The 27,934-nt window shown below is 36.0% G+C and overlaps 1 protein-coding gene across 2 annotated transcripts; it reads right to left on the bottom strand.

Annotated features, from left to right (window-relative positions):
- Positions 1 to 849: 849 nt before the first annotated feature.
- LOC144974931 (proton myo-inositol cotransporter-like) lies at positions 850 to 22,381 on the bottom strand. 2 transcript variants are annotated; one of them, XM_078918454.1, is made up of 11 exons: positions 22,378 to 22,381; positions 19,984 to 20,276; positions 17,660 to 17,873; positions 13,957 to 14,116; positions 11,208 to 11,413; positions 9,999 to 10,110; positions 8,074 to 8,234; positions 7,295 to 7,427; positions 4,811 to 5,040; positions 2,877 to 3,029; positions 850 to 1,181 (listed from the first exon to the last, which is right to left on the bottom strand). In XM_078918454.1, the coding sequence occupies exons 2-11, from the start codon at positions 20,266 to 20,268 to the stop codon at positions 1,009 to 1,011; spliced, it is 1,827 nt and encodes a 608-aa protein (XP_078774580.1). In that variant the 5' UTR covers positions 20,269 to 20,276; positions 22,378 to 22,381; the 3' UTR covers positions 850 to 1,008. The 2 variants fall into 2 exon arrangements, with proteins under 2 accessions (XP_078774580.1, XP_078774579.1); XM_078918453.1 differs by lacking the exon at positions 22,378 to 22,381 and adding an exon at positions 21,823 to 21,907.
- Between the last annotated feature and the right edge of the window lie 5,553 nt (positions 22,382 to 27,934).

Genomic DNA, 27,934 nt, shown 5'->3' with positions numbered 1-27,934 from the left:
TACCATTGAAAGTTGAAGCCGGATATGAGACTTTGGTACCAGAGGAGAATGAACTTGACACTATAGGAGGTGGGCGCCAGTGGGGAGTGTTTTCGGCGGGTTTCGTAAAAAAGCACGAATTCTTTTTTACGAAACCCGCCGAAACCCAGTCCCAGGTGAACTCCCCAATGGTGTAGACTTCCCTGAGTTCCAGGTTCACACCTCACTGCTACCTACTTCCCATAACTTGTCGAGATTCGTCGGGTTTCGGCGGGTTTCGTCGGGTTTCGGCAGGTTTCGGCGGGTTTCGGCGGGTTTCGTAAAAAAGACACACCGTTATGAAGCTTATAAAATCTGAATGAAAGAGAAATATTTTGCAAGCGTCCCCGCCTTGTAAGCTGCAATTGATACTCATGAGGAGGAGGAGGAGGAGGAGGAGGAGGAGGAGGAGGAGGAAGAAGAAGAAGAAGAAGAAGAAGAAGAAGAAGAAGAAGAAGAAGAAGAAGAAGAAGAAGAAGAAGAAGAAGAAGAAGAAGAAGAAGAAGAAGAAGAAGGAGGAGGAGGAAGAGGAGGAGGAGGAGGAGGAGGAGGAGGAGAAGGAGGAGGAGGAGGAGGAAAAGAAAAAGAAGAAGAACGTATACAGAATAGGCAATCTCACCAAAGAACAACAAATCGAATACACAAATCTCCCCTTCCCTCCACCCTTTGCCGAAGAAGCTTATTTATTCATTCATTTCGGGATTGTACCAGGGGGAAATTGTAATTTTATAATTGCCTTACATTTTGAGAGAAACATTATTGAATTTATCGTTATTCATTCCATGTATTAAGTGACGACAACCCATTAAAGAAAATCTTAATGTAAAATGATATTATTAATGGATATCTTTATATAGTGCAACACAATGCATTATAATGGTTTACTATCGCCTGAAAAAGAAAGCTATCATATCATATGTTAATTTTTAATTCTTCTTTCTGTTATTGGTAAAATAACGCAAGATGAATCATAATCGAATGGAAGCGATCTCATTTGCTTCCGTCATCTGTTTTGTTCCTATTGACTGCGAGTGCTTGTCTTTGTGCCGTTGTCATAAAAAGCTGCTCCATCTCCTCTAGAGTTTTGTCCTTGGTTTCAGGGAGGACAAGAGTTAGGTAAATAACCCCAAAGACTGTAATGGCAGTGAATAGCCAAAACGTGCCTGGAATAAAGGAATTAAGATGACTGAGGTCAGACAAAGTATCTATGGTAAGCTTTATAAAATATAATTTATTCCAACATTCATTGACAATTCCAGAATTTAATTTAGAAGCACATCGTATGCTTGAGCATCTTGAAGTCGGCGCTTTTGTTAGTGAATACCAAATTAAAGAAATTAAGGAGCAGTCATCAGTATAAGATAAAGATCTGAAAAAGTGTGCGAGGTCGACTGATTTCTTGGGATGTTTATTTTTCTTTCTTGCTTTGTCTGGCACCTTTCATACACACTTGTTCAGATCTTCAGTTAGTGGAGTGGCAAGACAGTTCAACGTTAACAAAGGGACAGTTTATTCATTGTGGAAATGTCGCCAAGTCACTCAGACGCTCAGAAACAACCCGAGCGAGATAGAGTCCATCTGGTAAAACGACCGTGTGTTTCTGAATTAGGTCTTCACATTGTCAGTAAATGTTTGAATAAAGAATGTAAAATGTTGTTTTTTTAATTGGAAGGATAAAATATGTAAAAATTGTTCATTTGCGTTTGCATTAACAAGTGGAGGGTGTATTTATTTAAAAGTAAAATACAATTGGCATAACTATAAATTCACATAAGCGTTTTGTTTAATACAATATTAATATGTTGTTTTCGACTTATCAGGCGTTCAGTTGGAAAATTGTATAATTTTGTCAGCAGTATAAGATTAGCACATTTTTTTTTTGTAAAACGGGGGCAAGCCATGCATGTATTTAATTATAGTTAACAATGAATGAAGAATAATATCCTGACCAATGAGTGAAATAATATATAACTCATTACAAATACTAAGCTGCATTATAACGACGTTATATTAGTTATGTCGCAATTAAAATCAAAAGTCTTACAAAGAGCAAGGGATATATGGTGTGTCTTTAAAAGGGAGAAAGTCCAAACAAAATAATAAAACAAAAAGACAAAGCAGAACAAAAAAGCAGAGAAAACAAAAATGATATCAGAAGAATGAAATACATTTAATAACCTAGCTACCCCCCTCCCCCAAGCAAATATATCGATTCTGTTTTTGAAAATGTCAAACGGCATCTTCTTCCTTTTAACACGAATTGAAAATTCATTTTAAATTTATCTAATGATGAGTTCATCAGCACAAAAGACCTGCTATAAAATATTGGATTGAATTTTCATAGGGCGTAAAACATTGTGTAAAAAAAAAAAGAAAAGAAATCTGACCATAAATTAGTGAAATTAGATAAATAAACAAATAATGAATAAAATTTTAATTGAGTTTACAAAGGTGAATTGTAAGAATGAATAGATAAGCGCTATGATACATTTCTACGTAATTTTATAAGCAGTATAGTAAGATAAATAAAAAGTTAAGTAGAATTAAAAGTGTATTTGAAATATGAATGTTAATACATAAAATATCTGATAATATCTTGTATAATGCGCAGATATAATATGATATACAAGAACGGGAAGATTTAATAAAGATAAATTTTGTGTAAATATATATTTTTAAAAATCAATAACGAAAGACGTTAAATAAAACTTTAAAAAGAAAATGTCGGATATTAAAAGACTACAATTCACAGTTTGGAATTTACAATCCTGATGCCGTATTTGTTTTCTACCCCCCCCCCAAAAAAAAAATCAAAACAAAAAAGAAACCCCAACTCAAATAGACAAGAGGATATTTACCATATATGGTTATCTTTTCTGTCAAGGTCAGAAAGACAAAGGAGATGACCAGATTACAGGCCCAGGCTGTGAACGCGGCTAAGGAGTTACATGTGCTTCGAGCCCACAACGGATAGATCTCGGCATTTATCGTCCATGGCATTGGCCCTAGACCTGTGTAACGTGAACAAAATTATTCATTAATCAAAATACATAAATGTGATTTATAAATCAGAAGCAAAGACAAAAAAAAAAAAAAAAACCCAAAAAGACACACACAAAAAACAAACAAACAAAAAACAAAAACAAAAGAAGGAGCTGATTTAATTATTTCTAAAGTAACATTAACAATTATAGTGGGGACTTAACCCCATCTTCCCACAGCTTCGATTATAGGATCACATAATACACATAAGCAGGTCATAAAACGAACGCAATTATGGGCTTAATTTAACACTGCTGTAATGGACAGTATTTTGCGGTGGTTTTGTGGAGTATTTCCGTTGCAACAACGAGCCAGTAATAATTTAGATGATTATTTGAAAAGTAATGTTTAGTTTGAAACATTGTTCGTGTTCGGAAGCAGATTCCAGCATGCTCTAAACCAGCTGCGAGAGATACTCTGATAGACCCCTTAACTCATCGACGAAGCTACGGACAATACATATACTAAGCGTCAATATAAACTGGTCAGAGTTTTACTGCCTTTGGGGTCATAATACCGCGTCATAGTTAAAAATTCCCACTTTATTGTGAAAGCAGAAAGAATCTTTAAAAGGTGCCTGAAAATCGACAAGAATAGCAAATTTTATTTTACCTTTATCAGAGCTACAAAAGAGAGCAACAAATCGTCAGCTCAAATAAGTAAAAATCAACATTGCTTGGTTAGTAAAAGCCTCAGAGGCTACGTCAATTTCAATTGCGCACTGTTGGGAGGAAGCATGCCATAATACGGCAAACTAAACGACAACACACAAGAACACATTTTAATCCACCCCCCCCCCTTATGAAGAAAGAATCAAAACAACGTCCAGTCTGCTCGAGGAACACCATATACTTGTAACGGACTGTTGCTGAAGACCGTTGGTTCCAGTCCCAATTGGACCAATTTCTCTTTTCTGTCGAAACAAGTTTAAATTTTAGTCGTTTAGTGTTCGATAACTTATTTACCTACTTATTTCACGAATCTAATCTTGACCAACGTCGGTAAACAATGGCGTTATCAAATCGAAGTCGCAATCTCATTAAAGCATCGTCATGAAGGGTGATTCAGACAGACCCCAGAGTATACTATATAAGATGTCCTGACAACATTTTTTTTGGGTTCGTGGATAGCTCATACGGTAGAGTCACACTCTCACCGGCCAGGCAGAGTTGTCGTACCAATAAGGTCGCATGTTCAAACCCCATCACCGCCGCGAAATATTTTTATTCTCTATTGTCTTCTGGCACTTTTCTACTCACGTCAACTCTTGTTGTTACCAGCATAAGTGACTGCTCCACTCACTTTTCTGAATTAAAAATTCACCCCATATACCGGAGCCTACTCAATGTCCCAATTGTTTATATGTTATATGTTTGTGTTGAGAATATTGGCTATTAAGCTTAATTGCTGGCCAGCTAACTTCGCGATGGTTGTGTGTTGGACCCGCGGTCTCTAGTAGTCGGTGAGAGAGAGCTCTAGTAATGAATGACCTGAGTTTAATACGATTTTTTTTGGGTTCGTGGATAGCTCATATGGTAGAGTCACGCTCTCACCGGCCAGGCGGAGTTGTCGTACCAATAAGGTCGCAGGTTCAAACCCCATCACCGCCGCGAAATATCTTTATTCTCTATTGTCTTCTGGCACTTTCCTACTCACTTCATCTCTTGTTGTTAAAAATAATGTAAATAACACAGTTGGTGATTATAAAAAGAATCTCAAATTAATTAATTCATTGATAAGATCAACCAACCTGGTGAGAATGCAAATACAAATACAGCCATGCCGACCACAGCAATCCACGTATAGTCACTAGGGCAATAATCATATGCCCACTTGACTACGTCATCTGCATCCTGATGCATCCCAGCACATCTTCCGATGGACGAGTACTCTTCATTGTTGGCAGGGAGACAACTTCCGTCGCTTGAATTTGAATAACAGAATCCACATGATGTGTCTTTGACACACATTTTACATGTGCTGTGGATGATGATGGTAATAATAATAATAATAATAATAAATAATATAATAATAATAATAATAATAATAATAATAATAATAATAATAATAATAATAATAATAATGCACTATCAGACATCATAAATATAAAGCAAGTTAAACGACCTGAAATATATGGTCAAATAATAAAAACGTAATTGTTTTGTATCAAGTTACAAGCGTGTTGCTTAGTTGATTAGGACATCTGTCCATTTAAATAAGAATCAATCCCCAAAACAAAATGTTAGAGATAAAAACCAATAAAAACCCCCCCCCCCAACAAAAAACAACCCCCAAATCCCCCAAAAGAAACAAAAAAAAAAACAAAAACAAAAAAACCCAAAAAAAACAACAAAACAAAACAAAAAACAAAAAAAACAACAAAAACCCAACTCAATAAAATACAAAAAACAAAAAACAAAGGCAAATACAAAACAAAAACAAACACACACAGAGACAAAGCAGCTCAATCCTTTCTTTAAAAAATATAGCCTTGTGGAGAACATTGTGCCATTTGAGTCAATAAAAAAAGTTATACGGCGCACAACTCTACTGAAAGATTTGAAAATTAGAAATATATTTTTTACAGATAAACAGGTAACTTGATTTCCTTTTATAATTTAAATTCAGTTTGAAAGTTCGTTGAGTCAAACAGATATCATAAAATATGTACCGACGACACTAACACTCCCAAAATCAACTAATTTTGACACTGTAAAAAATGTCAGTTTGCGTCATCTATTTATGACAAATATTATTATTACTTCCGTTGTGTTGTTGATTTAGCGGTGATCAGTGTTGTTATGTAGTAGTATGTTCTAAGTGTGTGTATGTTTGTGTGTGTTCGTGTGTGTGTGTTGTATGTGGTGTATACATGTGTGTGTGTGTGTGTTGGCATTTTTCAGCAAATCGTGGCATTCATAGTGATATTATTCACTTGATCACATGAAGGTATTCGGATTTACACAAATTTTAAACAAGTTTGACCGATTAACAACGTCAACTAATATTACTGCTGATATTACGGTCATTTTTATGCCATCGATGTGATAATTATTGCCCTGGGAAATATTTAGTTAAACGTTGTCGGCAAACTGTCAATTGTATCTGTCTAGCTTCTAGCCCGAACAACTTGATATTTTTCGCGTCTGCTTCAGATTTTCATTTGAATCACATAAGTTAGGTAAAGGGGAGACATTCCGAAAGCTCCTACATCCCCAGTATTCTTTAAATTTGTATTTTCACCGTTGATCTTTTGTCAGGCGTTTATTTATTCAATTTGTCATCATATAGATTTGTGAGGATTTTTTCTATTAGGGTTAGTCATAAGTCTTAGTAAAGGTGCTAGGGGGGAGACATTCCGAAAGCTCCTACATCCCCAGTATTCTTTCCATTTGTATTTTCACCGTAGATCTTTTGTCAGGCGTTTATTTATTCAATTTGTCATCATATAGAAGCATTTAAAAACTCTAGAACAAACCTTGATAGATTTGTGAAAGTTTAAAATTTTCTAATTTGACCATTGTTTTGATTCTCGGCCGCCATTTTAATTTGTGAAGTATTGAAAGGTAGTGCAAAGCAGTCCGAGGGTTTTTTTTTTCTATTAGGGTTAGTCATAATTCTAGGGTGTTTATTTTCCTATTAGGGTTAGTTAAAGGTACTCTAGGTTTTACTTTTTCTTGGGGGTTAGTTGAGGGAATATTATTTAAGTTGTTTCCCTTTGTATGAGCTTTCGGAAGGCCTCCCAAGTCAAGCGTGGTAAAGATTTGTAACTTATTGATATTGATATCTACTGACTGATAAACTAAAATCATGCCGAATAAAGCATGGCAACGACGACAAGCACATCGATTAAAGTGTGCATCTAATCGTAATCAAGCTAATCAAGAAAATGATTCAGGCAATATCGAATGAAAATAGTTCCTTCCCCGCGAAAATGCGGGCTTTTTACTAGTATTAGAAAAAAAAAACACAAAAAAAAAGGAAAAAGAAAAGAAAGACAATTAAAAAAAAAGAATGAAAGGAAGAAGAAGTAACAAAAACTTTGAAGTATTGAGGTCCTTGTAGACAGTCTAAATATCGCAGAAAATTATCCAATGTTTGATAAACCAAACAAGTTTTGAACCCAGGAAGAAATGCTCGCATGTTGCTCATTTGTGATGCCCGAGAACATTGGCCTCTCGCAAAATCTCGGCCAATTCTTAATTTAGACTGCATCCAATACATAGCTTAATACCTGTAAGTTGAATGGCAGCCAGTATCATCGATGCCATTCGGGTCTTCCAACACAATACTCGGGTTCAAGCCTGGAGGTGAATTCGCCGCCAGTTGAAAGCCCACGGCAAGGATGACAAGTCCGACAATGGTTCCTGAATAGAAAGGCGAGAGAAGGTGGCCAGTTTTGAAACTGATTGAATGAATGCAAATCAATAATGCACACGTTCTCCCAGTCAGTACAGTGCTGAATATAATTCACATATTATTTATTTTCCCAACGGGCCCATGGATCATACTTGTCACTTGTTTCCTTGTTTAAAAATTAGTGGTCATAGTGTCTTTTTTCTACCTTTGCATTTTTTGTTACTAAACCCATATAAAGTAGTTAATGGATACCACGTCATAATGGACAGAGATGTGACAACATTATTATGATCAATTCTAATTTTTAAAAATAAATTATAATGTTACTTAATATTTCAACATTTCATTAGAAAAAAGTCCCTGTTTTGTTGTGTACCTAGAAAGAATCAATCAAAATCACCTGACACTATATTTTCGAGAAAAAAAAGGATTCGTCCATCGGTATTAGTATATTATAACTACACACACACACACACACACACACACACACACATATATATATATATATATATATATAGTATATACATAGTAATGATAATAATAATAATAATAATAATAATAATAATAATAATAATAATAATAATAATAATAATAATAATAATAATAATAATAATAATAATAATAACTCTCAATACTATTGTAGGTCGACGTTACCTGCTAAACTGGCAATGAGTAAAAGCCGCCTACCAATCCGTTCAACAAAGTACAGTCCGATTATATTGGAAAAGAAAAGAATCGCATTGGGTACAGTCACTAGCCATATGGCAAGCTTGGCTGGGAACCCAGCCATTTTGAGTAAAGTCCCACTGTAGTAACTGAAATTAAACATTGGAAAGTAGAAGACAGTATTATTATTGAAATAATTAACCCAACGTTCTTTGAACTGTTTCTATTAATTCGCAATTAAAAAGAATTACATGAAAATTTGACAGTATGATAGATTGTCCAATTTTGTAAAATTTGATACTTTGTTATTGTTATTCGATTGACCCGCTTCTTTTTTTATAATGTTTAAAGAACGCATGTCAAAATCTTACAAATCAAAATCCAACAAATGGCGTACTCAAGTTATTAGAAAAAAAATCATCTTTTATGAATCTCGAATGAAAATGAAAAGACAATGGTTTTGTAGAAAGGTAAACAAAATAAAATTAGACCCAATTCAATAATTCTTTTTGCCAATGTATTTTTATGATAATGGGTCGTTTAACCGTCGCTGAAAGAAACCAAACAATTGGCATGTGCAGAGCAGGTTTGTTGGCAACTCAGGTTGCACATCGTTTTGGCTGTTCAAAGTAAAACATAACAAGGCAATTCCACAAGGAGACATTCGGAACCTTATTCAGTCCATGAGGCGACTTGTTCAGACCTGCATGCAGTCAAATGGAGGTCTCACGCGCTACTAATGAGCGGAACAGTCCTCACCTTTGGAAACCTGCGTCGTATGCATGCTTTGTAGTCTTCATTTTGAGGAGGACTTTTGTTTTCAACGATATTGGTGCTCTCCTCCTATAGTGTCAGGCTTATTCTCCTCTGGTACCCAACTCCCATAGTCCGGCTTCAATTCCCACTGGTATCCATATCCCATAGACCCTGATTTATTTCCCTCTGATATCCTCTTCCCTTAGTCCCATGCTCACTGAGTCCCTGGTTGACTCCCCATTGCTGGCTACTTCCAATAACTTTGTCGAGTTTCGTTGGGTTTCATCGGGTTTCGTAAAAAAGAACCATCCTCCTCCCACAGTCCCAGGTTCACTCCCCACTGGTGTACACTTCCCGAGTCCCTGGTTTACTCCCCGTGCTACCTACTACCCATAACTTTGTCGGGTTTTTCGGGCTTTGTCGGGTTTCGGCGGGTTTCGGCGGGTTTCGTAAAAAAGAAACACCCGTATTTTACACAGTGTTCAATGGATGAAAATATACAAAAGCGACATTTATTGACCGAAAGCGGCTGAAGACAATGATCATCTCGTCTGTCTGACAAAACAAATATTAAATAGTAGGGTTGTTCAAAATAGAAAAAAAAGTCCTAACGGGCCAGAGTTTAAATGGACATTTGCAAAAGCTTGCCACCATTTGAATAGGACGGTAGTCTATCGCAAAGTAATTTACGCCAGATCCAAAAGACCCAGCTACCGAATCATTTCTAGTTGGACAAGGAAGTCAGACAGAAAAAAAATTCGAGTACACCCGGTATCAGTCATTAAACCTCTGGCATCGCTCGGTTACGCTAAAAGCTGTAAAAACTGTCATAAACTGCCCAGTTATATGACATATATTCAATGTTTCAATCTTGCGTTCAGTTTTACTCTGTGAGCCATCATCCTCAATCACGGAAAATGGAATAGGGTTTATTGTCATATCACCATGTCTATATTCTGACCCCAAAAAATTATTAACTGTTATGGTAGGCCTTTTATTACCCCCCCCCCCAAAAAAAAAAAAAAAAAAAAAAAAAAAGAAAATAAATAATAAAATAAAAAAAGTAAAAAAAACAACACAACTCTTAATTGAGCAACAATCAAGCAGCTTTCTATCTTTACAAAATGTTCATAAAAATTTACAGATCAGAATCTTACATGACTGTGTTAATACCACACCACTGCTGAAAAAACAATAGAGCACAGCCAATGGCCGTCGCTCGTCTAACGTGCGGTGTCTTGAATATTTTTAGTAAATGGTATATTCCATCTGGCGAAGAAATACAAAATAAATTCAGATATAATTATCATTCAGAGAAAACTGAAAACTATATCAAAATGATTTAATCAAATTTCTATGCGAAAGTTTTTTTTTTAAAATGATTGTTTTCTTTCATTCTGAGTTTAAACTAGATACGAGGGCTGGCAGTGGCGTGGCATGCTTACAGTATACGGTGGTGCCAGAATAAGAAGAAAATGACTTTAAAACATGCTATATTTATTGTAAATACAAAAGAAAGAAAAAAAAAATAAAAGAAAAGACTTACTCAAATAAGTTAGAGGCGGTATATACCATTTCTCAGTTTTATATATATGTATTTTTAAAAATGCTGTAATCCATTTTTAAAAGATGGAGCGATGCCAGGCACCAAATCAACCAATATAACCACGCCACTGCCCAGATGTTAGGTTAGTAAGGCCATAACACTTTAATTCATATTGTGAATTTAATGCAAGTTAATTGATAACATTTCAAATTATTCGTTTATATTTCTTTTATTTCAATCGAGACATTTTTCACCGCAACAAGCGGTGGAACATTCTCTCCCTATATAATATGTTGACGCTAAAACTTTTTTAACATCCGTACCTAAAAAAAAAAACCAACAGTTAATCATAGTCGTTAAACTTTTTTTTTATTCCAGAGGTCCAAAGAAATGGAAATAGAATTCATCTGAAAATTTGGCATTTATTTCAACAGTTTGTGTTCTAAATCTAAAGTACGATTGAAACAACTCTTGTACAGTGCCTCTGATTCCAAAAGTAATCGTCCTCATCATCATCATCATCATCATCATCATCATCATCATCATCATCATCATCATCATCATCATCATCATCATCTTCATCATCATCATCATCATCATCATCATCATCATCATCATCATCATCATCATCATCATCATCATTATTATTATTATCACCACCACCATGTATAATCACTATCAACAACTTTTATTTTGCACATCGACCCAGTTCCAATGAATTTATTTGATTCTTGTCAATTGGAAATCATATGTTTGATTTAAGATCTGTATTAGTATTAACAACCTGCCTAAAAATAAAATTGAATACAATTACACATACCAGCCTTTTCCTTCTTTGTCTCCTCCACAGTATGCAGAATCTCGTCGAACTCTTTACTGACGTCATCGTATCCACGCATGCGTACCAGGACATCCCTGGCTTGCTGAGATCTGCCTTTGTCGATGAGCCACCGCGGGGATTCTGGCATGAACAGGAAACCAATGAACTGGATGGTGCCTGGGACGGCTGCGATTCCAAGCATGTATCTGAAGAATAAAGTGAATGCTAGGCTGTCAAATGCGGCAGACTATAGAAAAGGTTTTGAGTTCGAAACGTCTCTTGTAAACTGTAAAAGCTAAAATTAAGTACATTTCTTAGATTCGATGAGTGACGGAAGGGGGCTGCTCGGTTGTTTAAATGGTAAAGTGGTTGACTGGTATATAGGAAATTTATAGGGTTCGATTCCTATCAGAAACTCCCAGCTAATCAAGGCTTTTAAACATCCCATTTCTCACATCAAGAATAATATTATGGTCGTAACACCAGCAAAATCATTATGGTGCCGTAGTGTAAAAAAATTATAGCAAGAAAACTCGTCCTTCAAATATCTATCGATTAAAAGGACCTTCATCTTGTCAAAACTGTCAAACACAGGACTTCGCCGAAGTTACGGGTTTGAGAGTTAAACACGGGACTTCACTGAAGTCCCAGGTTTGAGAGATTTGATAAGATGAGGGTATTTCAGTAGCTCAGTTGGTAGAGCACTCGCTTCACACTGAAAATGACCAAGATCGATCCGGGTGCAGTTGAGGGTTTTTTCTGAACCCATGTCCATCTAGTAGTAAATGGGTTGCTGAGTTTGTTAGATTTGGCAGAAAGTACTATCGTCCTACTATCGTCCTATCCCAAGGATAGCAAACAATTGCTATTGTCCGTTTCACGCTAGAGAAACCGGGATAAACTGCGGCTCCATGGGCCCAGTGATTCTGAAGGACAACTTTTATGGCAGTATAGTCAGTTGGTTTTTTATTAGTGACCACTGAAAACGGTGTCTGCTTACTTCAGGAATGATTCTGATATTTACAATTCAATGGTAATGTTAAATTAGAGAATTAGAATACAGTCTTAATTAATAAGCCTTCAGGAAAATGACTTTAGTTTCTTAATAATCAAGTTACAAAAATTCCTCGTTATGATCTTTTGATTTTAAGAACCATTTTCTTCCTCTAATCTTTTTAAAATGAACATTTTATATTGCGCATTCTCACATATTTACCATGCTCATTGCGTTTCATAATGTTTGATTTATTCTGTAAGAGAGTAAACTTATGCAAGAAACTTTTTTCAAGAATTTTGATGAAACATGGTAATTAGATATGGCAAATGTTAGAAAGAACTATGGGGATAGTAGCAGGATATTGCCTTTAGATTACGCAAGAATTTTAACGGAAAATATGATTAATATTCAAAAGTTAACGACGCTGGGATTTCAATGAAAACATGGTCAATGCTTAAATGTGTTTAGGGCAGTTTTACGTCTCAAGTTAATGGACTGGTCATTGTGTTGAAAGCTAGAAAATTGCTTTATTTGATTGATGTTAATTGGTATATGGGAATAAAAACACTAGATTGTAGTTGATCTTTGTTCTTTGGGCATGACAACTGATATTTACCAAAAATAATATTATACCATAAAGGTGGGGTTTAGCATTAATATTTAGGGATTGAACGTTTCGAGTTGAGTATGATTCGGTTTTATTTTAGGGGGCCGGTTTTAGACTGATATGGAACGGTCAGAATCAGTAAGAGGAGTGGTTTGAAAGAATTGTGGGAACGGTTTACAATAGGTTACAAAATAGAATGTTTCTAATCAAAACTGGACTTTTGGGCTGCACTGTTATACTTTGAACCTTTTGAGCCAGACTGCACCTTCCACAGTCTTTAGACTTTTTTGTATTATGCGGCAATTTGTAACATCCTACTAAGAATCTTTATTTTACGGACTTAGAAATATTCCACGCATATTGAAAATGATGAGATAGATACATTGATTAGGATTGATTTTACGGATTTGAAATTTATGAAACTGATTGAATTAAGACCATTAAGACTATTTGATTTGGATTTCGAATTTATCACTACAAATAAAGCAGTAAGAAATGGAACTTGGAATTTGGACTTTCATTTGAATGCCTTGATGTTGTATATTCAATTATCATTATTGGCCCTTGTACTCTTTAGTCATTATTAACTTATACAACACAATGCAAAGGAATGTCATTACCAACTATCAAAAAGCCACTATACGATCATCGGCAAGCAATATATATGTGCGATTCTGCTAGAATTCACCTGGCAGGCCATGTGTAACCATATTACTATCACTCTTACAATATTTGTCACTGCCTGTAACCGGGTACTCATTCACACCTGAGTCGAATGAGGTAATGTGTGATCAACTTTACGGAAGGACACAACGTGGGTTCACGAATTTCCCACGATCACAGTCATCCATCCGGCTACTCATCACGTTTAAATTGCTTGACATTTGTGACAAAACGAGACAACGTAGCGCTGAGCCACCGACCCACGCGATTTATTCCTATAGAAGGAACGAAGTTGACGTCACTCAACTCTTTGTTGTAATTTTTAGAACGCTGATTACTGATAAGTTCTCACTAAATTATATCAATCAGACTATAAACGTCAAAGGTTACAAAACGGTTTTATGTGTTGGTTTGTTTAATCTGGCGGGCGGGTAATGAACGCATTTTACTTAAACGCATCAATAAATTAAACACGGTCCTACCTCCACCCATCTGGCTTGACGTAGGAGAAAGCTCCAGCAATGATGCTACTAATGACGATGCCTGTGTTAATGAGAAATTGGTGTAATGACACCAGACGTCCACGAATTTGAGCCGGAGATGCCTCCGCCACATACACGGGGACTACCACTGATGCCAACCCTGAAATGGATAAGGACCCCTGTCAGTATTCCACCGTACATTTAGATTTTTAGATGTGTCAAGATGAGAATACCTAGAGAAAGTCGTCGTCTTCTTCTTCTTCTTCTTCTTCTTCTTCTTCTTCTTCTTCTTCTTCTTCTTCTTCTTCTTCTTCTTCTTCTTCTTCTTCTTCTTCTCTTCTTTTCTTCTTCTTCTTCTTTCTTCTTCTCTTCTTCTTCTTTCTTTTTTCTTCTTCTTCTTTCTTCTTCTTCTTCTTCTTCTTTCTTCTTCTTCTTCTTCTTCTTATATTGATAATAATAATAATAATAATAATAATAATAATAATAATAATAATAATAATAATAATAATAATAATAATAATAATAATAATAATAATAAATAAATAATAATAATAATAATAATAATATAATTAATAATAATAATAATATAATAATAATAATAATAATAATAATAATAATATATTAAATAATAATAAATAATAATAATAATAATAATAATAATAATAATAATAATAATAATAATAATAAATAATAATATATAATAATAATAATAATAATAATAATAATAATAATAATAATAATAATAATAATAATAATAATAATAATAATAATAATAATAATAATAATAATAATAATAATAATAATGATGATGGTTAATAGATATAAACAGATAGTATTTCTGCATTGTCGACTCCCGTTAAATGACAGTTCAAGGCATTTCCAAGAAGTTTCTTAGAGTGAAAATATACCGATTGCCTCAATTGTAAATTTTGACTGGTAAATTTATAATGGTCCACTGATGTTTAAATTTGAAAAATAACAAAAAAAAAATTAAAAGATAATAATAATAAAAAGGACAAGGAAAAAAAAACAAACTAAAAAACAAAAAAAAAAAAACAAAAAGAAAACCAACAACAACAACAACAAAAAAAAACACAAATTAAACACACACACACACATACACACACACACACACACACACAAAACAACAAACAAACATACAAATAAACAACAACACGCTTTCAAGCAGATAGCTTAAAAGATTCAATTTAGTTGTATTATGGTTAATAGGCTTCAACAGTCGTGACGTCACTTCCCTCGTAATGACGCAGATTAACTTATTAACTGGTTCTAAACTATAGGAACAATGGCGGACGCCCTTATAAAATACTTCTCCGACGAGCATAAAAGTGTACCCAGAGGAGAAATACGTTATATATGTTTTGACTTTTATACATCCTGATCACATGACATGTGAAAAAGTTCTAGCCAGCACGAAGAATAAAAAGAACCGATTTTCTTTGTTTAGAACTAAGCTGCTCGTTGCTGGGCGGACGTGACATCAGCCTATTGAATCCTATTCCAATATTGGGAAAAATAAAAAGTAGCGAAAATTCGTCACCTCTGACAGTAGTCTACTCTCTACCCGGTCAACGGAAGTTGGTACAAACTTGTAAACAAATAAAGAGAATATATAATGCCGAAGACAGTGTTCTTAATGCGATAGATAGAACGAAGTTGACGTCACTCAGGTCTTTGTTATTGCTTTTTTTTGCCATCCGCGTTTATGAGTAATTTTCACCAAACTGTATTAGCAAGACTATAAAAGTTCAAGGGTACACATAGTTTTGTGTGTTGGCCGTTATACTCCCGGGTGGCAATGTTGTGAGCTTCTTAGCCAAGCGCATACTATCTATACTTCTGCTAACTCTGACTACCACTCACTGCTAATTTGTACTGTACTTCGAATCGTTGACATTTGACTTGTCATGGAAAATAGGTCATGTCACTTGTGGAAACTACATGTCTCGAATAGTGGGTTTTAATGTTGATGACTAGTGATATAGAAAAAAAATAGTATGGTAGAGATAGTATAAAACTAAAATGGAGTAAAAGCTTAAAAAGGAAAACAAAAACAAAAACAACAGGCTCAAAACCTTTCTTCACCTAACAACAAAAGCTATGAAAACGGTTGCTATTAGTGCCGCGCTGAGGACCGGTCCAAGGACCGGTCCCACGGTCTTTTAGCTGTGAACCGGAGACCAGTCCCAAAGAGGAAGACCGGCGGCGGTCCTCACTTCTTATCACCTTTCAACGGTCTCGCGCCATACAACTTCCCCAGCGATTCGTTGCCTCGGTTCTTTGCCTATCTTCCACCAATCACCACCCATCCCACTTAATTAATCGCACCCACCCCCCTTTGCCATACACTAAACGACACAGACGACCATAGAAGCAGACGACCACCTCCCTCCACTCCGCAAACCGCGCTTTCGTGTGTGAGATGGGGGGAACAGGAGGCGCACGCCTTGGACGATTCCATTATACGGGGTAAATTTCAAAATTTACTACACCATAATGATCGCAATGACAATGATCTATGATGAAGGCATGACCCCTCTTCTCTAATGGGTTATTGTTTGAAATGTTAATGACTACTAAAGATGTGTGTGTGTGTGTGTGTGTGTGTGTGTCTCGAACCTAGCAAGTAGCAAGTCTGATTTTTTGTTTTCTTTTGTCCATCTCTTGTCGTCACTCCTTTCTATCGCATTGTTGTCATTTAAAATCATACAATAATATTAAAATTTCGTTTGGTGTTTTAACTAATCAAATAATATGAGTTTCATTAGTTTCTTCCTTCCAAAAAACCCGGTTATAACGTCTGTATTTTTAAAAAAGTCCAATAGAATATTTGGGGACCGCGATAGCTCAGTTGATAGAGCACTCTCTTTATACGCAAAGGGCCAGAGATCGATCCGGGTGCAGTTGAGTTTTTTCTGAATCCCTGTCTACTCAGCAGTGAATGGGTAGCTGGGTTTGTTAGATCTGGCGAAAAGTCACCATCGACCCCACTTATTACTTATTACTTATTACCGCATCCACCCCCTCTTATTATAACTTCACGTCTCTCTCTTACTCTTCAATGCTCGCTGCCCTCTCATTGTGTGTGTGTGTGTGTGTGGGGGGGGGGGGGGGTAGGAGTTGCGTGTGTGCATAAACGCCACGAACAACTCGATCAACGCCTTGGGTGATTCCATTATCTCCGTTAATGGGGATAAATTTCAAATTTTATTCACGCTAAATTATCGAAGTAACAATGAAGTACTGTGAGCAAATAAAGAAGGCATCACCCCTCTTCTCTAATTAGGTTACAATTTGAAATGAGTGTGACTACTCCTTGTGTTTTACTCCTGTAGACCACGCTTTTCGCGGTCCCAAGTCTTTAACGGTTCAAGAATGAACGATTCCACGGTCCCAAAGGTCAAAACGGTTCGAACTTCCAACAGTCTCTCAGGAATGTTCAATGTCGAAAAGGACCGGTCCTAGGACCGGTCCTTGCGGTTTTCATTTCCCAGGGACCGTAGAACCGTGGTCCTTAAGCTTGCCAAGGACCGCCCCGCACTAGTTGCTATATTCATTTTTGTCCGTCCACTCGTTTTGCAGACCGCATCATGTAACTATGAGTGCTTATGTAAAAAAAAAAAGGATACCCATTTTTATCAATATTACTAGCCTTATAGGGGTTCCGTATTGTTACACCTACCAACGCCTAATCCAGATACAACGCGCCCAAATAAAAGCATCTCTTTGGATGGCGCTACACCCATCAGAATGCCACCTAGTGTGAAGACCACACTGGACATCATAATGGTTTTTTTTCGGCCAAATTTGTCGGTCAACCATCCGGCAATTAAAGCTGCCACAGCTGCTGCTCCGATGGTTCCACTGACAATGGCCTCGTGCCATTCTGTAGACAACTGCAATGAAAGAATGAATGAATGAATGGATAAATGGATTAATAAATGAATTAATTAATTAATGTGAATGAATGAATAAATAAATTGATAAATGAATGGATAAACAAATGAATGAATGAATGAATGAATGAATGATATATGAATGCATCCGTCTATTATTATATATGGACTAATCAGATGAAGAAAACTCTTTTTAGAGGCCAAAATAGATGAATTAAGACATTAAAATATTTTACAGGTCAAGAAACTTCATTCACTCAGCCATTTATTTTAATCTCAAATGGTGTCATTTGGTCTTTGCATTCAATTGTAAGTGCAGGACATGATATTTACAACTGAAAGAAAAAAGGTCATAGTTTTGGTAATTGATTTCCATAAGTATTAGTTATTCTCTACCATATTACACTGTGTTTACATTAATGCCGTTGTTAAAGGACTTCGTTTGTGTCAAAATAGATAATAGCTGAAATTGAGAGGCACTTTTCTCATTAATCTCAAGTGTAAGTAATGAAAGTAATGAAAATAGTGTCATGTGGGCTCCATGCACAGTGTTTGATGGTCGCTTAGAATCCCTTGTTTTAAGTCCATAAGTGGATATTGCCCAATGTACTATCGGACAATAATTATACACTTAGTGATTCGGGACTTATAGGTTCGGAACTACTGATAACGTGTGTCAAGTTTTACCACCTGCCAGGGGATGTCGTTCTTTCGATCGATGCATCCGTTTTGCAGCGCTTTGTTTTATGCTTATGGATTTTTTTTCCGACTGTCACTGAGGTCTTTGTAATGGCAAAATGTTTCAGATTTCTATTTGTGCGTTCTAAGATTTCGAATCACTGTTTTTATTTTTGTTGTTGTTGTTTACAGCTAACACGGATGTGGTAAAATGGAAATTTCTGAAAGAGCACTATCTATTTTACAAGTCTTAGTGAGTAATGTGTGACATTGAAAATGTCTCTCTTATGACTTAAAACAAGTTACAATGCCACAACTCAACACTGAAACCAGAACAACAACATAACGTTAATGATTTAATGCTCTCACTCTCGATCGGTGTTTGTTTGAAAACGGAATGTCGTATAAACCAGTAATGAGACCTATGCTTTCTGAAAAGACCAAACTATCTGGGCAACATCTCATTTCGAGGAAATTGTTCAATGCCCTGTTGACTAATGAAAAATATCTTTAAAGTTGGCAATTAAGATAGGAGAATTATGTGACTGTTTCTAAGGTAAAATATATCATATAGATACAATTATGGAACTTCTTAATCCTGGAGAGGTTTAAGTTCAGCAATGGTTGGGGGAGGGATTATGTGAACTTTGAAAAGAGAATTAGTACAAATAATGAAAGAACGACTAAATGCATACAAGTACATTGAAAGGTAACCTCATAAGACCTTCCAATTAATTGATCTTTGGACATCTGTTTCACCCAACATGAATCCAACCAAACATTCTGTGACCATATGAAAAGAGAACTAAAAGCCAGTAACAATGATGAATTGTCTCAAATTCTGGTTAACTTCATTTGGGAGGTCATTTCGATCGAGCGTAACGAAAACCTGACATCTTCTGTGAGACGTCGTATTTGCGATTTGTGGTCAATCGTGATAAAAACTAAAGTTGTTTTTAGGTAAAACATGTTACAATTTTTGCGAGGTTTTTTCACTTCAGTCGTCGTCGATTTGTTAACTAGTTATTTTCGCAAACGGGTCATTTAAATAACTTATTGATCTATACATCAAAATTTGCAGATATGAACAACCTCTCAAATAGTGAGAGGAAAAGCGTGGCTCAGCGGTACGGTCTTTGCTACCGAGTTCAATGACCCGTTGCTGCGCTATGTAGCCTTAAGCAAGCCACTTCGCCCTAACTCACTTTGCGGCGCTACTCTGCGGCTGACGCCTGGGTAATTCCAGTTTCCCTCGGAATAAACCCTAAAGACAAATTTCACCATGGGAATGAATAAAGGGAATTTTATTTGATTTATTTTATGAATGTTTAATTATTCGTCTAGCTGTGAAACTCAACACAGCTCCAAGTAAGTGCATACTTATTTTCGTATGATAGTTTATAAAAGCTCACATTTAAAAAAAAGTACTTACATCGAAATATGGCTCAATGAAGAGCATAAACCCGGCCACAATACCAATGTCGTAACCAAATAGAACTCCTCCAATGGTCGCCAGGAAAGACAATATGTAAACAAATCGAGGCGTATCCGCCGTCTTGTAATCTGTCATACTATCCTTTTCATCGACATTGCGTGGATCAATTATAAGGGAAGCTCCAGACATTTGAATTCCGTTATCTCCATCCTTGAGTTCGTTAATATCTTTAGACTCCGAGATATTTTTTGGTTGTTGAAGATTCTCGCTTGGGGCCTTCATTTTAATGCCTAAAAATGTTTAACGGAACAAATGTTGCAAATCAGTTTTCAAATACTGGCGCTAGTGCAATAGAATTAAGCTTATTCATGTGATATTATGAAAATTCAAATTGAAAATGAAGGTGTAAACATATTAATATAATTAATTTAAATGAAATTATTATTATTATTATTATTATTATTATTATTATTATTATTATTATTATTATTATTATTATTATTATTATTATTATTATTATTGTTGTTGTTATTACTATAATTGTCACAACAACAACAACAACAACTACTACAACTACTGCTGCTACTACTACTACTACTACTACTACTACTACTACTACTACTACTACTACTACTACTACTACTACTACTACTACTACTACTACTACTACTACTACTACTACCACTTCTACTACAGTAGTAATAGTAGTAGAGGCAGCAGTAGTGGTAGCAGCAGTAGTAACAGCAGCAGCAGCAGCAGCAGCAGCATTAGTAGTAGTAGTAGTAGTAGTAGTAGTAGTAGAAATAGTAGTTGTTGTTTTTGTCGTAGTTGAGGTAAAGATAGTGATAGAAAATTGACGTAGTGGTTGTGGTTGTAGTAGTATTAGTGTTAGGAGTAGTAGTAATAGCAGCAGAAGCAGCAGTAGTAGTAGCAGCAGCCGCAGCAGCAGCAGCAGCAGCAGCCGCAGCAGCAGCAGCAGCAGTAGTAGTAGTAGTAGTAGTAGTAGTAGTAGTAGTAGTAGTAGTAGTAAGAGTAGAGCAGCAGTGGTAGTAATAGTAATAATAATTATAGTGGCAGCAACAGTAGTAGTAGTAGTAGTAGTAGTAGTAGTAGTAGTAGTAGTAGTAGTAGTAGTAGTAGTAGTAGTAGTAATGATTATGATAGTGGTGGTGGTGGTGGTAGTAGCAGCAGCAGCAGTAGTAGTAGTAGTAGTAGTAGTAGTAGTAGTAGTAGTAGTAGTAGTAGTAGTAGTAGTAGTAGTAGTAGTAGTAGTAGTAGTAGTAGTAGTAGTAGTAGTAGTAGTAGTAGTAGTAGTAGTAGTAGTATCATTAGCAACAACGACATCAGCAGAAGCTGTAGCAGCAATAGTGGCAGTAGTTGTAGTTGCATTCATTAGCAATTCAATGATTACGTTCCTATCCTACAGCGATCGATGAACGATGTTGAACAAAAACCGAAGACCTGTCATCAGAGTCTTGGGACAGATCTTCCAATTCTTTCACGTTTGTTCGTCGATCGCTGTTGGTTGAGATCGTAATCGTGAACGTGCTATGTAGTTGTAGTGGTGATAGCAGCTGCATTACGACATAAGCACCTGTCACAAAAGAACAGGATAAATTATCTTCAAAATATAAAGTTCAAAATCCTTGTTCGACCATTTACTTGCCTATCATTTGTTTCAATTCTAATCTTACGTTTCAGAAATCGGACAAGACTATCTAATAATAAACAAGTTGAGGACTAATCCCTTTTTCATATAATGATTAAATAAGAAAGAAAAGTTAACGTTAAGTACCGAAATATTATCGTTTTTAAAAAAAATAATTCCTCACATACATTATTCAATATCCGTTGAGTATAAGCAGAAAAACATTGGCACACACTGAGACTGAAACCAACAATACTAACCCCTATCCACAACTTGGTACACTATTAACCAGATAACTGCCGTACTCTGGAAAACTTGTTTTTAAAATTTTGACCAGAAAACTCGCCCTTCACAGATCGATCAATTTAAATGACTCTCACCTTGGCAAAAAACTCTCAAAACTGGGACTTCGAAGTCCAAGATTTGAGACTATTTGCCAATATTAGAGACATTTAAATTGATTGATATTTGAAGAAAGAGTTTTCTGACCAAATTTTTAATACGTGTTTTTCCGGAGTAAGGCACTTCACTGGTTAATGCATTAAGGTCGACAGATAATTATTTAAAATACGATTCATCTCCCCCGCATCCGCCTGCAGCTATTATTAGTTACAGCTTAGATAATAATACAGAGAATGATAACGGTTTTTGAGTTCTCATTCAGATCTAAATGATAATACTATGGGCTTTAAAAAAAAATGAACAGTGAGTGTTATGCTTTGGTAAAAGTTAACAAATATAACTTGAGAAATCACTGCCATTTAATTTATCGACCGGCAAGGGCCCTTATGAATCATCAAAAGTCAAAGTTTATCTCTGGTTCTGAAGAGTACTTGTAATGTCGTGAAAAGTTGTCCGTTAACGCTATAAAGATTATGGAGCCGGGGGTTTATCCCGGTTTTTAGTAATGTTAAATGGACAATAACAATTGCTTACCACCCTTTAGATGGTATTCGTGTCTTTATCTAAGAACCTATTAACCCACATATTTTGATATGAGTCAACATTTCGAGGATGATTGATATATTTTGACAGGAGTCAGTTACAATATGTCAAGGATACATGGAAATATGAAATAACAAGATTCCTTTAAATCATTATTACTGGATAGGCGGGGAAAACAAGTTGACGTTGTGTTTGATAATTATTAATTAGGTAATTACTAGTTAGTTGATTATTTCTCCATGTCTGGGATAAAGATATGTATGCCAATACTTCTCGTGGGAAAGTTTAAAATGATTCTCTCCTTTGTTTAGAACAATGTTTATGTCAATGTACGATTGGCAACCTGCAACATCTATACCGCATGTACACACATTTAAACTGTTTATTCTAAATCCAGGACTCAGATCTGGTAATTGATAATCACTATTAAAAGTAATGATCTTGACTCGTTAAACTCAGGTGTGAAAGTTTGAAGAGTTTGAGACATTGCACAACCAACGGATTAATAAACGGTTGTGCTAAAAGATTGCCATTCGATTGGTTATTGTGGATATATATATATATATATATATATATATTATATATATATATATATATATATATATATATATATATATATATATATAATATTTCAAGTATAATTATGATCAAATTCTACAAGATTGTTTTCAACATTCGCTCTCATCACTATATGTATGGACTTGCGAAGTCTACATCGAACTTCTCAACGTTTTTGCTTCTACCCCACACTGCAGCGCGGTCGAATAGCTCAGTGGCAAAACGGAAGTACTCAGAAGTGCTTGATTAGCAACCCGCCAGCGTCCTCAGAAGACTGTTGCGTTTCTCTATCTTCCGGGCAACTTCTTCGAGATGGACCCGATAGGTAAGTCACAACCCCCAGGTACTTCGGATTCGGCTTATATGGAAGAAGCTGGACGTTCAGTTTGCGGGTGTGCCAGCCACTGAATAGATGGAATGCTGTGGCCACGGTCTTTGAAGTGTTCATCTTCAGGTATCACTTGTCAAAGTAGGATTTGAGCCTGGTAACATCCTCTCTGAGTACGCTCTAGAGATGGGTCCACAGCTTACTTTGAGTAGCGAGTGCCCAGTCGTCCGCGTATCCCAGCCTCAGGGAGGAAGTGTTCGGCATGTCGCTAATGTAGACATTAAACACCATTGGCGCAAGAGCAGATCCCTGGAGGGCTCTATCCATCAGTTTCCTGGCGTTACTCCTAGTCTCTCCTAGAGCGACATGGAATTCCGTTCCCCTAGGATTGAAGAGAACAGCTTCAAGGCCTTTTTGCACCTCATGATTTTTGCAAGTTATAGCATTAGCCCTTCGTACCAGACCATATCGCACGCCTCTGATAGATATCTAACACAGCACCAGTTTGCGTATTTGAAAATAAAAAAAAAGAATTGCCTGAAAACTCGTCCTTCAAATATCGATGGATTTAAATGACCCTCATCTTAGACTTCGCGACGTCCCTGCCAAGATGGGAGTCATTTAAATCGATCGATATTTGAAGGACGAGTTTTCTGGGCAAATGCTTAAATACGTGTTTTCCATAGTGCGGCAGTTAACTGATTAGTGATAAGACTATGAAGAAAATAAACAAAACATAATCAAGCAATGCATCTAATGTTCATGACAGTTGGATGTCAGAAAGACACACCTTGTGTCAGATTTAGACTCCATTCTTTTTACAGATGCTGCACACATTTTACCTGCGTCACCTGTGTTACATCAGTATATCAACGACTTTCGTTATTCAATTTCAATTTAAAATAATTGTTGAAAGGGATGGTGTTTGGGGGGGGGGGGGTGTGATGGAATAGCATTGTTACTTGTTTGCTTTGAAGTTGTGTTCCCAGAAAGTTTTTGCTCAATTGCAATAACAAATTAATTAATGGAAAACACCAACAGATGGGATAAATTTCCAGGTTTGCTTCAGCCAGTTATATTTATTTAAGTAAAAGCAAAAAATTATTTTGTCTTATTTTCTCATTATCTCATGTAAATGTCGAGTTCGGAATACATCATATCATATCATGTAAATTTATTTTTGAAGGCCATCTGACCTGTGAATAATACACTGTGTTTTAAGATGTAATCATAATTATATCCCGAATTATTTCTTTATCAAGTCGTATTTGAATATGTCCATAGAAACAGCATTTTTCGTTTCAATATTGATATACACTGTGCTATATTTTACAACTTTTAACAACTACCGTGTACATCGATCTATTTATAATACTAATTTTATGAGCAGACTCAGAGGGGGTAGACGAAAACAACGCCCTATAACCACCGTCATTGGTCATCGGCCAACCCCACGCCCGCTCCCCCCACGACCTCGATCCTCGCTTCATTTCGTCAACACTCGTCCTTCATACAATCTAATCACTTCAATGAATAATCCTCACCGTTCCTTGTCAAATGTCAACACTGTCCGTGACAGTCAGTATGAACTTAACGACCACCATGATAACAACTCGCAGCAACAGCACCGTCTTGAGCAACAACAACAACAACAACAACAACAACAACAACCTGCACGTTGTGATCATACGAGTATAACTGTCATCTGCATTTTTTGCGGCCGCAAATACCAGGGCGATCCGCAAATTTTGGCAAATTTCCCAAAATTGGCAAATCGTGGCAAATTTTGGGAAAATTGGCAAATCGCGTGGCAAATTTTTGGGGAAAAAAAAGAAGTGAAAACAAAATAACGAAAAAAAAGTGCGAAACTTGAGAAATGTTGCAGCTTTGCCTGGGCCCAAACCAAGGGAAGCTACTCTGAAAGTTTGGGCGCATAAATTGCTTTACATTGCTTAAATTAATAAATGTAGCTCCTTAAATGTAAGAAATTGTCTTTTATATATATATTTTTTCTGTATCGCGTGTTAATTTTTACTGAAACGCTTAGTTCTCCTCGGCAAATTTTTTGGCAAATTTTGGTCTTTTTGGCAAATTTCTTGGCAAATTTTGGCAAATTTTAGGTCCCAATTTGGCCAAAATGCAGATGACAGGTATAAGAATCGGATTACTAAATGTTAGATGGTGCCGTAATAAAACTCAAGATATAATCGACATTATTGAAGATAATAAAATTACTATTTTTGTCATCTTCGAAACATGGCTTAATCATTCATATGATGATCCAGTTATGAAAGCAATTACACCCGAAGGGTTTTGTATTAAATCATTTCCACGCATTGGGAGGAAATGAGGTGGAATTGCAATTATTTACAACTTGTCACTCTTTGACAAGATATCATTCCACCATGATAATTTTAGAAGTTTTGAATACGCTGGATTTGCCATTCATGAAAATAATTTTAAAAAGTCGTTTCACTGTGTCTACCGCCCACCACCAAGCCAACAAAACAAAATATCAACAATTGATTTTTTATCAGAGTTCGGAGAATTTATGTCTTTTTAATCCATAAACAAAAAGCATAATATTTTTATGGGTGATTTTAGCATTGATTATTTCGGAAACAAAAATGAATCAAAAGTATTTCGGGAGCTTATTGACACAAACAACTATATTCAACTTGTAAGCGGTCCTTCAAACAACCATGGCCACACAATAGATCATGTCATTACAGACATTGAACATTCTCTCTCTTCATCTGTCTCAAATATTGATAAATTAATCTCTGATCATCATTTAATTGTGTTTTGCGTTTTATTTCCAATGAAGCACGAAGTAAAAAAGATGATAACATCTCGTAATATGAAGAATATAGACATGAACATTTTAAAACAAGACCTTGACCATAACGTTAAAAATAAACATGATGCGAATTGTCTCCACGAGTCAATTATTGGTACGGTGGACAAGCATGCTCCCTTAAAAACTAGAGCAGTAAGAGTGAGACGTCAAGCACCCTGGTATAATACCGAAATAAAATTGAATGGATTAGCCAGGAGGCGGGCAGAAAGAAAATGGTTCAAGTCCAGAGATGCTGTCGATAAGAAGCGGTACATCGCGGCTAGAAATGATGCAAAAGCCGTCAATTTCAGGGCCAAAAAGAAATTCTATGAAGACAGCCTCAATAACGTGGGACGTTCGAGACAATTCTTGCCTTGACCAAGGAACTGCTGGGACAACAGACGCAATCAGCTCTCCCATCTTTAATCGATCGTGCAGATCTACCAACTCGCTTTGGTAAATATTTTAAAGAAAAAACGGATACCATCAGGAAAGAACTGTCATCTGAATCGATCCATACAACATTTGACAAGTTTCATGGTGATTCAGTAACACATTTTTAAAAGATTACTGAAGCTGACATTATGTCGTCTCCGACTAAAAGTTGTGATTTAGACCCCGTAAATACGGCCATTCTAAAAAAGTGCATTGATGTAATTTTAACACCATTTACATGTATTGTTAATAATTCGTTGCAGTCAGGTGCTGTACCAGACATTTACAAAGTTGCTCATGTCAAACCCCTTTTGAAAAAACCTGATCTCGATAAAGAGAACTTAAAAAACTATCGCCCTGTTTCTAATCTTCCCTTTCTCTCTAAGATCTTAGAAAAGCTTGTATTGAAACAATTACTGTCTCATCTGAAAAATAAATGTCTTGAAGAAAAATTTCAGTCTGCTTATAGGCAACATCATTCGACGGAAACCGCACTTGTTAGGGTTGTTAACGATCTCCTCTCTGTTATAGACATTGGTTCATATTCTTTGCTTGACCTATCGTCTGCTTTTGATACTATTGATCACAATCTTCTTCTCAAACGTCTTGAAATTACTTATGGCGTGTCTGGTGCAGCGCTTGATTGGTTTAGGTCATATTTGTTTAATCGTAAACAGATTATTACGGTGGATGAATATAGATCTGAGGAAATCTTTCTTGATTGGGGGGGGGGGGGGGGGGTTCCCCAGGGTTCAGTACTTGGACCCGTTCTTTTTGTTCTGTACGTTGGCCCTCTGTCTAAAATCATCAGAAGTTTTGGTCTGTCTTACCATCAATACGCTGATGATACGCAATTGTACTGCGTTTCCAATACGAGAAATTTACAAGAAGTATCAGCCAATAGTTAAAATTTTATCAAAAGTGTTAAGAAATGAATGAATGAGAACAGACTGAAACTGAATGATGATAAGACGGAGGTGCTGTATGTGGGGAACAGGAAGTGGAAAAGTGAAACAGATTTGAAGTTGGGGGATGCCTCCATTCAAATTGTTGACAAAGTGAAAAACCTTGGCACATTCTTAAACTCTGGACTGTCGATGGAGCATCAGGTTAATAATTTGGTTAGATCTCTCTTTTTTCCAACTAAAAAAGATTGCTTCCATTAGACGGTTCATATCTGAGGATGTGACCAAGC

Source organism: Berghia stephanieae, chromosome 6 (assembly GCF_034508935.2).
Source record: "Berghia stephanieae isolate SIO BIC M18660-M18661 chromosome 6, UCSD_Bste_1.3, whole genome shotgun sequence".
Taxonomy (NCBI): Eukaryota; Metazoa; Mollusca; class Gastropoda; order Nudibranchia; family Aeolidiidae; genus Berghia; species Berghia stephanieae.
The sequence above is the reverse complement of the archived record's forward strand: the minus strand, read 5'-3'. Positions and strand labels throughout refer to the sequence as shown.

What these genes read in the sequence shown, in the direction of transcription:
- LOC144974931 (XM_078918454.1), bottom strand. Translation starts at nt 20,268, where the DNA reads ATGAAGGCCCCAAGCGAGAATCTTCAACAACCAAAAAATATCTCGGAG. An exon ending in TGTGGTATTAACACAGTCAT is followed by an intron (nt 8,235 to 9,998) that starts GTAAGATTCTGA and finishes GTTTAATTTCAG; the next exon opens with TTACTACAGTGGGACTTTAC. An exon ending in AGAAAAGATAACCATATATG is followed by an intron (nt 1,182 to 2,876) that starts GTAAATATCCTC and finishes CCTTTATTCCAG; the next exon opens with GCACGTTTTGGCTATTCACT.